Source organism: Hipposideros armiger, unplaced genomic scaffold, assembly GCF_001890085.2.
Source record: "Hipposideros armiger isolate ML-2016 unplaced genomic scaffold, ASM189008v1 scaffold_4, whole genome shotgun sequence".
In the NCBI taxonomy this organism is placed as follows: domain Eukaryota; kingdom Metazoa; phylum Chordata; class Mammalia; order Chiroptera; family Hipposideridae; genus Hipposideros; species Hipposideros armiger.
This window is the reverse complement of record NW_017731354.1, coordinates 3,262,742-3,277,397: the sequence shown is the minus strand read 5'-3', so window position 1 is coordinate 3,277,397 and position 14,656 is coordinate 3,262,742. Positions and strand designations below refer to the sequence as shown.

The 14,656-nt window shown below is 45.6% G+C and overlaps 1 protein-coding gene across 5 annotated transcripts in view; it reads left to right on the top strand.

Annotated features, from left to right (window-relative positions):
- The first annotated feature begins 6 nt into the window (after positions 1-6).
- The window catches only part of NETO2 (neuropilin and tolloid like 2), a 41,868-nt gene continuing 27,218 nt past the window's right edge, over positions 7-14,656 (top strand). For 3 of the 5 annotated variants that reach the window (XR_002124073.1, XM_019643204.1, XM_019643194.1), the window contains exons 1-4: positions 91-625; positions 9,408-9,464; positions 11,831-11,971; positions 12,574-12,822. Coding sequence is in view for 4 of the 5 variants with exons in the window: in XM_019643204.1 (XP_019498749.1) it covers positions 400-625; positions 9,408-9,464; positions 11,831-11,971; positions 12,574-12,822 (673 nt within the window). In the remaining variant the exon portion in view is untranslated. The other 2 variants (XM_019643224.1, XM_019643214.1) reach the window with 1 other exon arrangement.

Below are 14,656 nucleotides of genomic sequence, written 5' to 3'. Positions count from 1 at the left end.
CTCGCCGCCGCCCGGGCCCCTCGCGAAGCGCCGGGCCGCCGGGAACATGGCCCTGGAGCAGCTCTGCTCGGTCCTCAAAGGTAAGCGCCCGGGGCCGCGGAGCACGGCGCCCCCTGCGGGCCGAGGCCGGCGCTTCGCGTCCCTGCCCGGTGCCCCGCGCGCCTTTGTCTGCGAGCGGAGCGCGCAGCTCCCGCGCCTGCAGCCCGCCTGGCCCTCCCGGCGCCTGCCCGCAGCCCGCGGCGTGGCGGGCCGGCGTGCGGGGGACTAGGGACAGAACCGGGGGTGGCGGCCGGCGGGGGCCCCCGAGGCTGCCCTCGCGCCTCGGCCGTAGAATTCCGCGCGTCGCTCTGCAAAGTTGTGGGGTTCGTATCCCTGGGGCCGAGGCCGGTGTTCTCCGACATGAATGACAGAAAGTCAGCGCGCTCAACCCAAAGCCCCTCCGAGGCGTCGCCGCGCGGTTCTCCCGGAGCCCCGCGGTGGCGGGCGGCGGAACGGCCTGCGCGCCCGGCCGGGTCCCACCTGATGCGGCCGCGGAGGCTGCGGCACCACTGCGGGCGCCGCCACCCGGCTCGGCCCGGCGCTGCCCGGGACCTCGGCTCCGCCTGTCGCCGGCGTCTGCCCTCTGGTTCGTCTACTGGGAATGGGAACAGTCGGCCGGCCCAGAGCGCGAAGCGCTAAGGCTCACTATCCATTGCTGCCTCGCGTTTTCCAGGGGGTGGTTTTTTAAATAGGTTAAAATGGACATACGTAGATATTAAGACTGTGAGTGATACGAAGTTGTTTCTGAAACTCGACTCAATAAATCCTTTTTCCAGTCCTCAGGGGAAAACAGCACCACCCGTAAAGGGCTTCCCTTTCCCCTAGTGATTTAAATTGAAAATTGAGTAGCTGTGTATTTGTAACGTTATGAAATAGCCTCCTTTTTTATAGTGGTGAAGGAGGCATTGTATTAGAGGTATCTTATAGAGCTTGTCGTGGTATCTTAATATTTGTACAGTGACAAATGGTGTTTTTTCCTAACTCCATACCAGCACTTTTTTCAAAATTTTTTTATTAGGAAATTCAGTATAATTTTGCGTTTACATTTTAATTGGGTAAATATTCTACTTTCCAGATATTCCTAAATTCATCATTGAGATGTCAGTAATTTAATTTAAAATGTTTAACTACCCAGCTGTATACTTCTCTATACAGTTTGTGCTAAGATAACCCAGGACGTTCTAGCTATTATTTCAGTCACCCCATAAATTCTTAGTGATTCCCTCATGATATTGAAATTTAAAACGCTGAAATTCATTTCGTAGTTTTTCCTGGCTGTAACTCCTAACTTGTGTAGCCATTCCTTGGAAATGAAGATTTTGTTTTTCTCTTTCCAAATAAAACTATGCATGGTAGGATTTCGGATAGTGCTCCTCCTGCGAATTTCCCTCATTCTGGTTGCAGTGGGTTTATGTCACCATCATGACCGTCCCTGTACGCAGCCCCCTGGGGAGAAATGCCTAGAAGTGCTTGTTCTGCTGGACCTGCAGAACTTGAAGAAACAGCTGGGTGGGACAGAATCCCCCCACTCCCGGAATGGGAGGGCGCAGCTTTGCAGCCGGCGCCCTGATCCTCGGTACACACTGCCCTCTCTGGCCAGCGCGCTGAAGCATTTCGCTGCCGCACCTTTCCGGAAAGGAGTCTGTGTTGATGGCTATGGTGAAATCTTCAGAGAAAACAACGTAGTATCTGGCTTGGCATTTTTTTACTCTTACCCAACCTGCGCTATTTTGACATGCTGGAGTATTTTTAAAGCTCAAGCTGAATTGTTGTAGGCTTACTAGTCAGGAAGCAAGCTATTTTTAATTCGTCTAAAGTTTACGTGTATGTGCTTGTAAAGATGGGGGTGTAAATATTTGGTCTGGGAAGATTCAGGAAATTAACAGAAGTTGATTCTGAGAAGGGAACCTGCCAGACTGAGACATGAGTGAAGGGAAGGCATGCATTTCACTGCATGCCCGTTGTTATGACTTGATTTTTTTAACCAAATACGTGCACTTCCTATACAAAAATAGATATTTTTAAGTTTAAAAACTCTCTTTTAAAAAATACCAGCTTCTCCCTGTGTTGCCATTCAGTGTGTGCATCAGGGCATGAAAGTATCTGTAAGTGTCCTGAAGGGTGGGTCGCTTCCGCACCAAAGAGGTTCTTACGGAAAGCATTTCTTTAACACTTGGATAAGCATGGGTATTACCTACTGAAAGCCTTGTTTGGAAGTCATGGTCAGTTTCTACTAAAACAAATCAGCATAATGAGTGCATGAGCGTTTAGATAGAAGGTAATTTTCTTTAAGATGCCATTGATTCTTGTTTTCCTTTCAGTGGTGAGAACAAAAGGACAACTCTGCTAGGCTTTTTAAAGCTTCCTTATATTGTTAAAACTAAATAATTCCTTTGAATGGCTTGTGATCACTCCAGGTCTTTAAAATTTGACTTCCTTTCTCTGTCCAAGTGAAGGCAGCATCATGGTCACATGAATTATTGCATCAGGATTATAAACTGTTTTACGGTTTGTGTTCATTCTGCATACTGGCTGGAGGGGAGTCCTATTAGACCCAGTTATATTTAAATCTGATAAACTGGGGTGAAATTTAGGGTGTGATAAAACATAAATATCCCTTGGCACTATATTTGAAAAATCTTATCTGAGACTGTGACAGATCCTAACTCCTGTCCTTCATGCTTAAGCCTCATCCAAGAAAATAAACTAGACAGAGGACGTACAGTACTGAGAAGCTGTCCCTTTAATAGTGACATTTTTAGCATAGCCTTGTTAAAAATTAACTTTTCGGCTTTCCCCCCAGGAACTGGAGAAAATGTTTTAATACTAACAATTGAAAAGTCAGATTACACAGTGGCTTTATCATAGTAAATTCTCAACTAGAATTCAGCTTATGTACATTTTGAAGTGAACAGTCCTGTAATCCACACACATGTGCATAACTAAACAAGTTCAGATCAAAGCCACTTTCAATCACCTGAGTGGCCTGGAAACTTGACAGGTTTTTGCACATTTGTCATATCACTCACAAAATTACAGCTTGTACTAATCTGCAAGTTCAAGTCTTCCTAGTCAAAATGACATTAAAACATGTTGATTTAAACGTGCCTAGAGTAATACATTGGAAATTAGAACACTCATGGGTGAGAAGACAGCAAATACTCTTCAGAATGTGACCTGGTCGTGTTAAATTTGATGGTGTTTGCCGCGGATGTCTAAGGAAGACGCCTATATAATTAGAGCACAGGAAACGGGCCTCCCTGGACTGTTTGCTAGTGAGGAGATTGTCACATTCTGCCCGAAAGAGAAAGTACGTCTGTCTGCTGCAGCCACCCTTATAAACGTGATGGGCAGTGGGGTTGGCATGTGTAGGCTGGATGACCCCAAAGTTCACCAAGATCCGTCGTTTTTCTTAACTAGTAATTAAAATTGAGTTTGATTAAGTTTGGGTACTTTTTTGGTCTTGGGAACGAGTTTATCGAAAACAACTTCCTACAACCTAACAGAGTCTGTGGACTCTTGAATGGAACTCCTCCCGCCTTCATTAGAGATGAGGAAGGGGCAGGATGACCCTCAGGCGTTGTCACCTTCTGTGTTTACCACGTAGATGCTTACAGCAAGAAGGCTTCGAAATAGGCACATTTAATTACTAACCAAGGTAAACGGAGCCAGAGGTAAATTGAGAAAAGTCAGAGTAGTGGCTAAGCATCTGAAAAGAAAAAAAAAAATCAGGTATTATTCTGTCCCCTGATTTATGCTCCAGTAAAAAGGATCCGGGTCCCCTGTGTGGCTTCTGGGAACCGAGAGGCATGCCTGTTACTTGGTTAGTGTGGGGCTCCGTTCTCTGTGCTGCGTCCCAGTGAGCACGTGGCATGGTCCTGCCCCATCATGGCATGCGCTCACCCAGTTTTCACGGAGTGCTACTGTGGGCCAGGCAGTCCAGTCACTAGAGATGCATCCATGAATCAGGCAGACCAGGGCCCTCGTTCTAGGAGGAAGAAAGTACCAGGTAACATAAGTACTAGTTCAGATATTACTTGCATAACAACACAGGGTGAAGGAGAAAGCGTTGAGCTGCTGGAGAAGTCAGGAAGGCCTCCCAAGACCCAGGGACAGACAGGAAGGAGTCAGCCATGCAGAGGAGTCCTTGGGGCAGGAGAAGCTGGTGCCTAAGGCAAGAATTAGCCTGGAGTGTTGAAGTAATGGGAAGAAAGAGGGCCTGTGCAGCCACTGGTGATCGGAAGGTCACGGGGGGAGTCAGGTCCCAGATCGCATAGGTCCTCTGAGGTTGCGGAAAGGAGTTTGGATTTGTCCTGAATGTAGTGGGATTCTCCTGGAAGATTCGTGAAAAGCCGTGACGTGATCTGATTTATGTTTTGAAAGGATCACTGGCTGCTGAGCACAGGATAGACCATAGGTGACCGTGGCAGAAACAGTGGGTTGTCTCCCCTTACCCATTTCACCCTTCAGTGGTTCTCTGAGTTTTAGCTGAGCGCACACGCCCCCAGAGTAAAGACTTGACCTTCCAGCTTTCCGTTTAGGGTTAGGCGTGTGACTAAGTCAGCCTGGCCGCTTTGGGGGAGTGGTGTTGTTTTTGTTTAAAATGTTTATTTTGAGATCGTTGTAGATAATGGGCAAGTGTTTTTAGAGGAAAGAGGAATGCCCTGTGTCGTTTCTTCATTCTCCCTAACTAATGCAGACATGGTAGCTGTGATGATGATCTGACGGCTGGCACTACAGCATCCACACTGGACCAGAAAATGGCCTTAGAAATGAAAGTCATATGCAGCTGAGCAATCAGGTAGAAAGAGGTGAGGCGCCTGGTAGTGACCTGGCCTTCCCCTAGCCCTGGCTACCTACCCCACAGTTTTACTTGACAGAGAAATATGCCCTATCTTGTTAAATTATGAGTTGAGGTTTTGCCGTTTCTCCTGCCAACCCTCATGTTCACATTTTAGGAGTGTACAAGATCAGCGAAAGAAACAAAACCAGAAAGAGAGAGCTGTTGAATAGTCACAGGAAGGGAAAAGTCTGAATGCTATCAAATAAAATGAGTCTGGAAAGAGTTCCTAGAAAAAGCAGGTGTTAAACAGTGTGAAGGTAATTTTCTAGAAGCAAAGGGAGGTTGATGTCAAGTGCAGATGCTCAGAGACAGGAAGTATTTGTAGGGACCACATTAGATTAGGTAGCAGGGCACTCCGCAGCATTTCCAGAACCAACTGCTAACCTCGCCCACCCTCTGCCCTGCTCCATGCCCCACCTGCCCGGGCGCAAACTTGCCCCCACCATCATGAGAGGAGAAAACAAACAGCCTCTGTACTTCTTGTATTGCAGCGTCTTGCAGGGGCAGTCCCAGGACCCACAGCTTTAGTGTCAGTAGGGAACTTGTTCCAATGCAAGCTCTCAAGCCCCACCCACACCTACCAGATTAAAATCTCTGGAAGTGCCCCCTCTCCATCTGTGTTCTAATAAGCACTAACGTGTGACAGCCACTGTCCCAGGGGCTCAGGTCCCAGACCTGGATGTGGACTTCCCGGCACGGATGGCATATTTAAGCCTTGCTACCTACATGTGACCAGATGAAGCTCCCGGAAGTTGGGCCAGTGTGCAGTCCAGCTGCAGTCAGGGTCGGTTTCCTGGGTCCTGGCCAGCACCGGACTGGGACTACACAGAACAAAGCCCCACAGCACTAACTAGCCCTACGTTTGGCATTAGAGGACTTGATTTTCCAGCCTCAGCCTGACTCTATAACAAGTGACTGAACGAGATCCCATTATGCAACTTGGAGGAAACTGTGTTTCTTATGACACAGAATTTAGAATGATTAATAGTCACAACTGTGCCCCTAATTGTTGTGCACGTTTGCCTGGTTTTTTACGGAGCGTTTTTATACTCAGTGGCACAGCTCATTTGGTTGATGAAGTTGGAAACAGTTTTTTAAACTTGGGGAAAAGAAAATTGTGAGCAGCCCTCTAAAGTAGAAAAGAATAAGGTTTATTTGGTCTTGTAATTTTATTTTTATTTTGTTCTATCTTAGTTGTGTATTCTGTGTAGATTTTAAAAATCAGATATTTTACACAACTAAAATCTTATTGGTCATTGTATTCTGTAATTTTCCTGGCACAATTCACCTTTCTGCCATGATTTTGCGGCTGTTTTCCTGGTTTCAGTTTGTGGATTTCTTACTTGCCCTGTCTGCCTGGCTCTGTGTCACTTGCTTATCTACCGTGATTTATAAACGTGAAAGCTGGTTGATTCTTCTGCCTGGGAGTCAGGAGGAAAGGTGCACTGAGCACGAGATGCCGACCAGTGGCATGTCACCTGGATGGTGTGCCTGGGGACACTGTGTCCCTAACAAGATAAATTGATGCAAATGGATTGTCAGGTATCTGGTATCACCCTGGGGTTTTGTTTTGATCATAAATCTTCTTTTTTAAAAAATATATATTTCAAGGGCCAGCCGAGTGGCAGGTTGCTTAGGAGTTGGCTTGGGACGCCAGCTCTGAGCAGCAGGGCCCCGGTTCGGATCCCACATGAGGGCCAGTGACGCTGCACCCTCTGCAGCTAGGATGGTGAACAACAGCTCGACCTGGAACTGGGCTGCCATGAGTCACTGGCGATGGCGTAGGCTGCAGTGAGGCTGGCCAGCAGCTGGCGTGAGCTTTCGTGAACTGCCGTGAGCCTCCGTGAGCGGCCGTCCAATGGCCGGCGAGCGACTGCTTCAGCCGGAAAGAGTGCAATGATAATACCAACTTGGGCCAGTGAAGCAACGTCCTCCACAACTAGACTGAAGAACAAAAGAAAAGCAACTTGTCTGTTCCACTTCCCCGATTCACCGATAAAGTCTAATATATATATATATATATATATATATATATATATATATATATATATATATACACACATATGTGTGTGTGTAATATATATATATATATATTTCAAGATTCCAGTTCTCTAACTCTGACCCAGTGCAAAGACATGAAGAATCTGAAGGAAGGATTGTTCTATATAACATGAGATCTTCAACACCACTGGTGACCAGAGAAAGGAAAGGGGACATTAAAGCTGCTGAGAAGACAGAGAGGAGGCAGAGGAGACAGGAACCCAAAGATGAAGAAGAGGTCAATGATTCTATAAGATGACAAGTGAACGGGGAGAGCTGTTGTCCGCTGGTGACTTGGGTGGTAGATTGTCAATGGGTGCTGTTGGGTGAGCCGTGGCCCCTGTCACTGAGCTAACTACCGCCTCTTAGTGGCCCCATCGCCCTCACCCCTAACACTCTGTAGGTCAACTACTGCAGTGGTCTGTGCATCGGAATCAAGTCACCAATCTCTCCTGCCACTGCCACTGTCCTGCTTTGGGGTCCTTGTCATCTTTGCTTCCTAAATGACCTCTCCTCTTGAGGATTTTCGACTCCACACAACTGTCAGGATTATTGGTCCGAAACAAAAATGTGATCATATCACCCTCCAGTGAAAACACCCCCGGTGGCTTCACTTTATAGTCAGCGTCTGAATGCTTTAGCCTGGCATCCCAGCGTTTCACCTCAGGTCTCATCCTGTTTCACCGTCCCCTCTGCATGCTGACCGTCTGTCCCCCAGCGCTCCCTAACCCCTCCTGCAGACGGTGCGCGTGCCGCAGGCTTTCCGTGTCAGCCATTTCTTTCACTCTCTTCTGGATGGAAGCCCTGTGAGGTCCAACCACATTATACCTCTTTTTTCTGCATTCTTCCTCGCTCTGCTCTCTTCGCCCTGAGCAGAATGACTGGTTCCCTTCCATGCTTCCGGTATGGACTCTAACCCATCAGACCCCGCTTGCCCTTGAACTGGAGATGGCCTCTGACGGAAGACTGATGCCTTAAGGATGGTGGCTTGTCCTCTTGTCTGTCACTGATCTAGCAGCATGCCAGCAAGTGAAAGGTGCTGTGTGCATCGTCTCATCTCATCTTCACAACAACCTATGAGGCCGGTGCTATTTGCAACATTCCCAATTTGTGAATTAAGAAAACTGGGCTGAAAGGCCCCACGGCTAGTACACGGCAAAACTGGGACCCCAGTCAAGATCCATCTAACTTCTAACAGCCATAGCCTTACCTGTCTGGCTGTGTTTCTCCCCCCACACCTGTGTCCTGGTAGTCAGGTAGTTACTCTGAGTGCCTACTGACTGGCTGAGCCACGAAAGCTCCAGTTCCCACGGGACTGGGGCAGGCTGCTTGTGGGACTTCTAGACTTCTATTGAAAGGGGGAGTGGAAGACATCAGTGCACCATTCATAAAAATAAGATGTTTAAGAGAATCTTCAAAACATAAAATAATTTGAGACCTTGTTGGTTAGGTCTTAGAAATATTCCACCTGAAAAGAAAAAGCTTCATTTGCTGAATAAGCTGCTTTTGTAACAGGAGACAGGACAGCACCGTACAGCCTGAAATGTCCTGGAGAGGCTTCTAGGAGGTGCTGCCCCTTCTTCTGTCTTTATTATGAGTGTTCTCAAAAGTCAGACAAAGTCATTGAATCTGTACTTACCTAATGCATTGCAGAGCCAGCGGAATGCACGTAAACGCTCTGAGATGGAGTACAGTAAATACAGGAATAATTGGGGTCCGCAAAATCTATTGCAAAAGAAAGGGTGGGTTTTTGGGGTTTTTTGGGGGGTGGTTTATTAAAGATTTTCTTGGGTAATTGGGGGAGGGAAACAGCATTGGGGAATCGGGGAAGGGGAACAAATTGCTGTCCTTTTGTTCTTCAGTCTAGTTGTGGAGGACGTCGCTTCACTGGCCCATGTTGGTATTGTGATCATTGCGCTGTTTCCGGCTGAGGCAGATCGGTCACCGGCCATTGGATGGCCGCTCACGGTGGCTCACGGCACCTCACACTGGCTGCCAGCCACTCACAGTAGCTCACGGCAGCCCACTGCAGCCCCACTGCAGCCTGTGCCATCGCCAATGACTCAAGGCAGCCCAGCTCCAGGTCGAGCTGTTGTTCACCCTCTTAGCTGTAGAGGGCGCAGTGTCACTGGCCCTCATGTGGGATCCGAACAGGGGCCCTGCTGCTCTGAGCTCTTGCTCCCAAGCCAACTCCTAACCAACGCGCCACTCGGCTGACCCGAAAATGTGGTTTTTGATCCATCATAAATTGAAAAATGCTTTAAATGCCATGCACTATTAGGGTTTGTATATCACCTGTGTTCTTTCTTGGGTTGCCTTAAGTTTCAAGTAATTGATCAGAATGTAACATTTAACCCTTAAAAATCTTGAGAGTGAGTTAATGTTATAATAGTAAGAAATAGTTCCGATTCATCTTTTTTAGATGAACCTAATACAATGTGTCCCAGTCTCCGTTGTTTAACTTCACTTCTCTGTTACTCCCTAGTGCTGTTGATCACAGTGCTGGTGGTGGAGGGCATTGCCGTGGCCCAGAAGACCCAGGGTGAGTACCTACAGCATAACCTCCCCAGGCTCAGGGTCGCAGGGCGGCCTCTTTGAAAGGACTGTAACTCTTGAGGACAATTTCCATAATCCCTTAGGGTGTTCCGATGACCTCCGGCTTTCTGTCAGCCCATCAGCCTCACTTTAACTGGGCTTAGCTGCAGTTAACCAGAGTAAATTGTCGACATAAAACAAAGTCTTGCCCTGATAAATTTTAAGTATTGGCATCACCAGGAGCTCCTAGCACACACACACACTGGATTTTGTCCAAAAATTGAATGAGACTCATGCTTTATCACTAAGCAATACTGAAAATCCCTTTCTCCAGTGTAGACAAATGAAGTTTCTGTCAGCACCTTATTGGGAGTCCTTTGGGCCTGTTCTGTTGTCCTTGTTTATGAAAGAGTAGCTGGTGTGGCTTTTGAACCAGGTTTCCACGTTGGAGGTTAGTACGTTTCTTAGGTAACCTGACTTATTTTTCCTTTTCATCGAAGTTATACAGACACATGACACAAGTCCAAGCATTCTGAAAAGTTAGTTGGAAAAGTCAGCCCCCCATCCTACCAGACCCCACTTCCTGCCCCCCGAGACTCCACTCGCAGCTGGTTCTTTTGGTGGGTCCCTGCATATTTCTAAATAATGTGCTTTCTGTTGCTTCTTCGTTACTTCGGTTTTAAGTATCAGATAATGGTTTCCCACCGTGGAAGATGCGTTTTAGTTCTTCCGTGCACGTCCTTTCCACCCCCAACCATGTCAAGCATTCTCTTCCTTTATGGGCAGCCCCCCACCCTCTCACCCCCCACCCCCATTTCAGTATAGTGACTTCCAAATTCTGGTTGCGTCGTATTCAGGATTGACATCAGGTCACTCATTGAGTTTTTTCAATATGAAAATGCTCTCTTTCAGCTTAGGAAATTCCCCTTTCCATTTTTCTTTTCCTTTCCTCCGCTGTGGTGTGAGAGCCGCAGTGGGCACCACACACATGAGTGACATGGATACATTCCAGAAAATCGTGCTTAGAACAACAGGCAGCAGGCCAGCTTTGGCCCAGGGCCACAGTTTGCAAACCTCAGCTCCCAACTTTCCACTAATTTTTTCACTTCTATTTTTAGAAGCTTTCTTTTGTGTGTGTGTTTTTTCTTTTTAATATTTTTAAGTATCCTTGCATCCACATTCTTGTTTATGGAAATGTTCTCTTTCTCTGAGAAGACTAAATGATGATGATGTTTAGTGTTGCTGTTACTGGTTTTTTTAAAAAAATATTTTTCTTACCTAATTCTGTTTCAAATTGCTTTTTCTTTATTGGTTTTTCGTTGTTTTTCATATGAGAGGCTTTCCTCAAATGTCTGGTGACCTTTGAATTTTTAATGTCTGCTCATATTTCCGAGGCGAGCTCTTAGATCTGACCACTCAGTGTCTGCAAGTGTAGGGGGGCTGCTTGCTGCGGCCCCCACTGTCAAGTGACCCGACACGGGGAAGCCCTTAGTCACCATCGTCGTGTCTTTTTCTTTGGGCTCATTCGACTCCCCAGAGAAGAAGCTCCCCGTTTCCTGCTTAGAGACTCTGCACCTGACCGAGAGACCTGGGGCGGCTGCAGAGGGCTGTCATTCACTATGTTCACGTTCACCTGGCCACCCTGTTCTCAGGCTGGCGTTTTCACCCCAGTCGTACTGGGGTCCTCTAATCCAGCAACTCTGTCTCCTCCAAAGAAATAATCTTGTTTCTGACATGGTAGCAGCGCAGCAGCTACAAAAATCTGTGGAGCAGGGGAGTGTATTGAAGGCGAAATTGACTGCACAGACTCTGAACCAAGCCCCGTGTTTCTAAGAAGCCCAGTTGCACTGCCATCACCACCCCCTGCCCCCCTCTTCCCGACACGCAGTGCTGCTGGCTGTGGCTGCGGGGTTAGTGCTGATTGGAGCTCTCCGCCTACGTACTTAGAGGTTGTGCCCTCTGAGGAAAAATCCTTATTTCCGTGGACTTGGAGGAAGGAGCAGAGCCAAATGCACTGACGGTCTGCGATCTTTAACTAAAACGCTTTTGTAACCTTGGCATCTTCTCCGACTCTGTGTTAAACTAAATATGGAGGTGCCAGACCAGAGGTGAGCTCCTGGGATCCTGTTCATTCTGTGTCAGAGCTGAGTTGTACAGAGTTTGACTGGCTCACCAGGCTCTCCCACATGCTTTTGCCCTGTAAATGCCGAGCAGGTCTTCCCCCTGCTCACTTACCTGGTGGATGTGTCCCCCAGCACACGCTCTTCCAATCACAGCATGGCCTCGCTTTTCTCTCACTTCTGCTGGACTCAGTTTGTTGTGCTACGTTTGGCAATGCTGTAATCAATGTTTTAAATGCTGTTTTCCCCTAAGATGGACAAAATATTGGAATCAAGCACATTCCTGCAACCCAGTGTGGCATCTGGGTTCGAACCAGCAATGGGGGTCATTTCGCTTCACCTAATTATCCTGATTCGTACCCACCAAACAAGGAGTGTATCTACGTTTTGGAAGGTATTTGACCAATTTCTATCTTTTATTGAATGAATGTTATTTTATTGTAAAACCAAATACATTGGTGAAATGCCCTGTTTAAACTAATTTGAATGAAATTAAACATGTATGTGAATTCAACTCTAGTAATTATAAATATTTCTGAATATTGAACACATACATCAACAAAGTAATAGTTGATATAATGTAGGAGTTCTGAATCTTCTAAGACATAACTTCGACCAGATGCACCAGTATGAGAACTTTCTCTGATAAGAAACTTACACTAACAGGCATCTCTTGGTTTAGGCTTTATAAAAATTTATGTCCTTAGTTACACTAGTTGTTCCTTTCATTTCTTCTGTTTTTCTGTTCATCGTGGTACATTGTATCTCATGAACCAAGTGTTGGCCTCTCGACTCTCATATTAATCAGTTAAGTACATTAAACTAATTTCATAAATAGCTCAGGCAAAGGGAAAGGTTACTTTAGCTTCACAGAGTGGCGTTCTTGTTGTAAACTGTAGCATTTATTATGACTCATACACATGACATCCTCGGCTGTGGAGCAGTTGCACCTTGTCGGGCTCATGTCACCCTGATTCGCTTACTGTTATTTTCTAGCTGCTCCGCGTCAAAGAATCGAGTTGACCTTCGATGAGCATTTTTACATAGAGCCATCATTTGAATGTCGGTTTGATCACTTGGAAGTTCGAGACGGGCCGTTTGGCTTCTCTCCGCTCATAGATCGATTCTGTGGTGTGAAAAGCCCCTCGTTAATCAGATCAACAGGGCGCTTCATGTGGATCAAGTTCAGTTCTGATGAAGAACTGGAAGGACTCGGATTTCGAGCAAAATACTCCTTTATTCCAGGTAACGAAATTATCTTTTCAGTGGCCGGGCGTCTCTCCGATTTTAGAATCTTAAGGCTAGAAAAGAGCTAATCGAGTTGAGTCAATCCTTTAAGAAATGTAGAGCCTTATCCTGTGAAAGCACGCGCATCCCTAATGCAGAAACACAGACATTCAAGTCATTGTCCTCAAAGACCTCACCAACCACAAGGTGGAAAAGGAACTTAGTGTAACAAGCATACAACCCTTGTATTTAATGCTTTTCTGCAGGAAATGTGTTTATTGAAAGACATTAAAACATCCGAATGAAAAAATGCCCACAATCTTACCACCCTGTGTGTACATACCCAGTGTTAGGAATTAGGCACATACACCTTCGGATGTTTTTCTGTCTTTTTTGTTGGTTTCACATAACTGAGAGCTGTGCACATGGGTCCATTACCTGCTTTTCTACCTGAACAACATAGTCAACTGTTTCTTCCTGTCATGAAACATATCATGGGAATTTTAAAGCATTGCTTCAGTATTTGTCTTCTCAAAATCAAAAGGATGACATTTTCAAAAAGTAAAATTTATCTTACAGACTGTTTTTGAGAATAGTTTTAGGTTCACAGCAAAACTAAGCAGAAAGTACAGTTTTCATATACCTCGTACGTGCACCACACACACACCCCTCCAGGTGGGACATTTGTTACCAGATGAACCCACGTCTACACGCCATCCTCACCAAAGTCCATCGTTTCCTTTAGGGCTCACTGTCGGTGTTGGACATCCTGTGGGTTTGGACACGTGTGGTGACACGTGTCATGCAGAGTAGTTTCACCGCCCTAAACCCTCTGTGATCAGCCTGTGCATACCCCACCTGCCCCTGCAGCCCCTGGCAGCCACTGATCTTTTACTGTCTCCATAGTTCAGCCTTCTCCAGACTGTCATGCAGTTGGAATCGTACAGTATGTGGCCTTTTCAGATTGGCTTCTTTCACTTAGTCATACACATGTAAGGTTCCTCCATGTCCTTTCATGGCTTGATGTCTCATTTCTTTTTAACACCGAATAAAATCCCATTGTCTGGATGGACCACAGTTTGTCCATTCTGTTGAAGGATGTCTTGGCTACTTCCAAGTTTTAGCAATTATGAATAAACCTGCTATAAACATTATATGCAGGTTTTTCTGTGGGGAAGTTTTTAAGTCATTTGGGTAAATAATCAAGGAGCACAACTGCTGGATCATATTAAAATTTCTTTTTAATTTTTGTATAAATGGATGGTGGTGATGGTTATACAACATTGTGAATATATGTAATGCCACTGAATTGTACATTTAAATATGGTTAAAAAGGTAAATATTATGTTATATATGTTTTTCTCCAATAAAAATAAATTTTAAACAATTATAAACAGGTGTCTTAAAAAAATTTAATTCAAAAGTTTAGATAGAACCTATATATACCAAACCGCCAGAAAGAAAATATTGCTAATCTAAAATGTCTCAGAATCTTTAATTAGACTGTAAGACCTATATTAATGTATAGTTTGTTGTATGTAACTGGGTGCTCAGTTCTTGTTAAAATTGTTTTTAATTCCAGATATTTTATCATGATTATTAAATTATATATTGAACAAGTGGTGGGGAAATTTTTAGCTTAATCTAGAAAACATCTCAGAACTGTTCTTTTTTAACTTAATAAACTAAGCCCACCTAAGAGGGGGCAGTGACACATCAGCTCTTTTGCAGAGAAATGTCAAAGAGAAATTTAAATCTCAAACAGCAAGGAGTAAAAGCTATGGGAGCGGGCCGGCAAATCAGAATTTCTAAACATGCAGACGAAAGTTCCAGGACGTGGTTGTTATTGCAT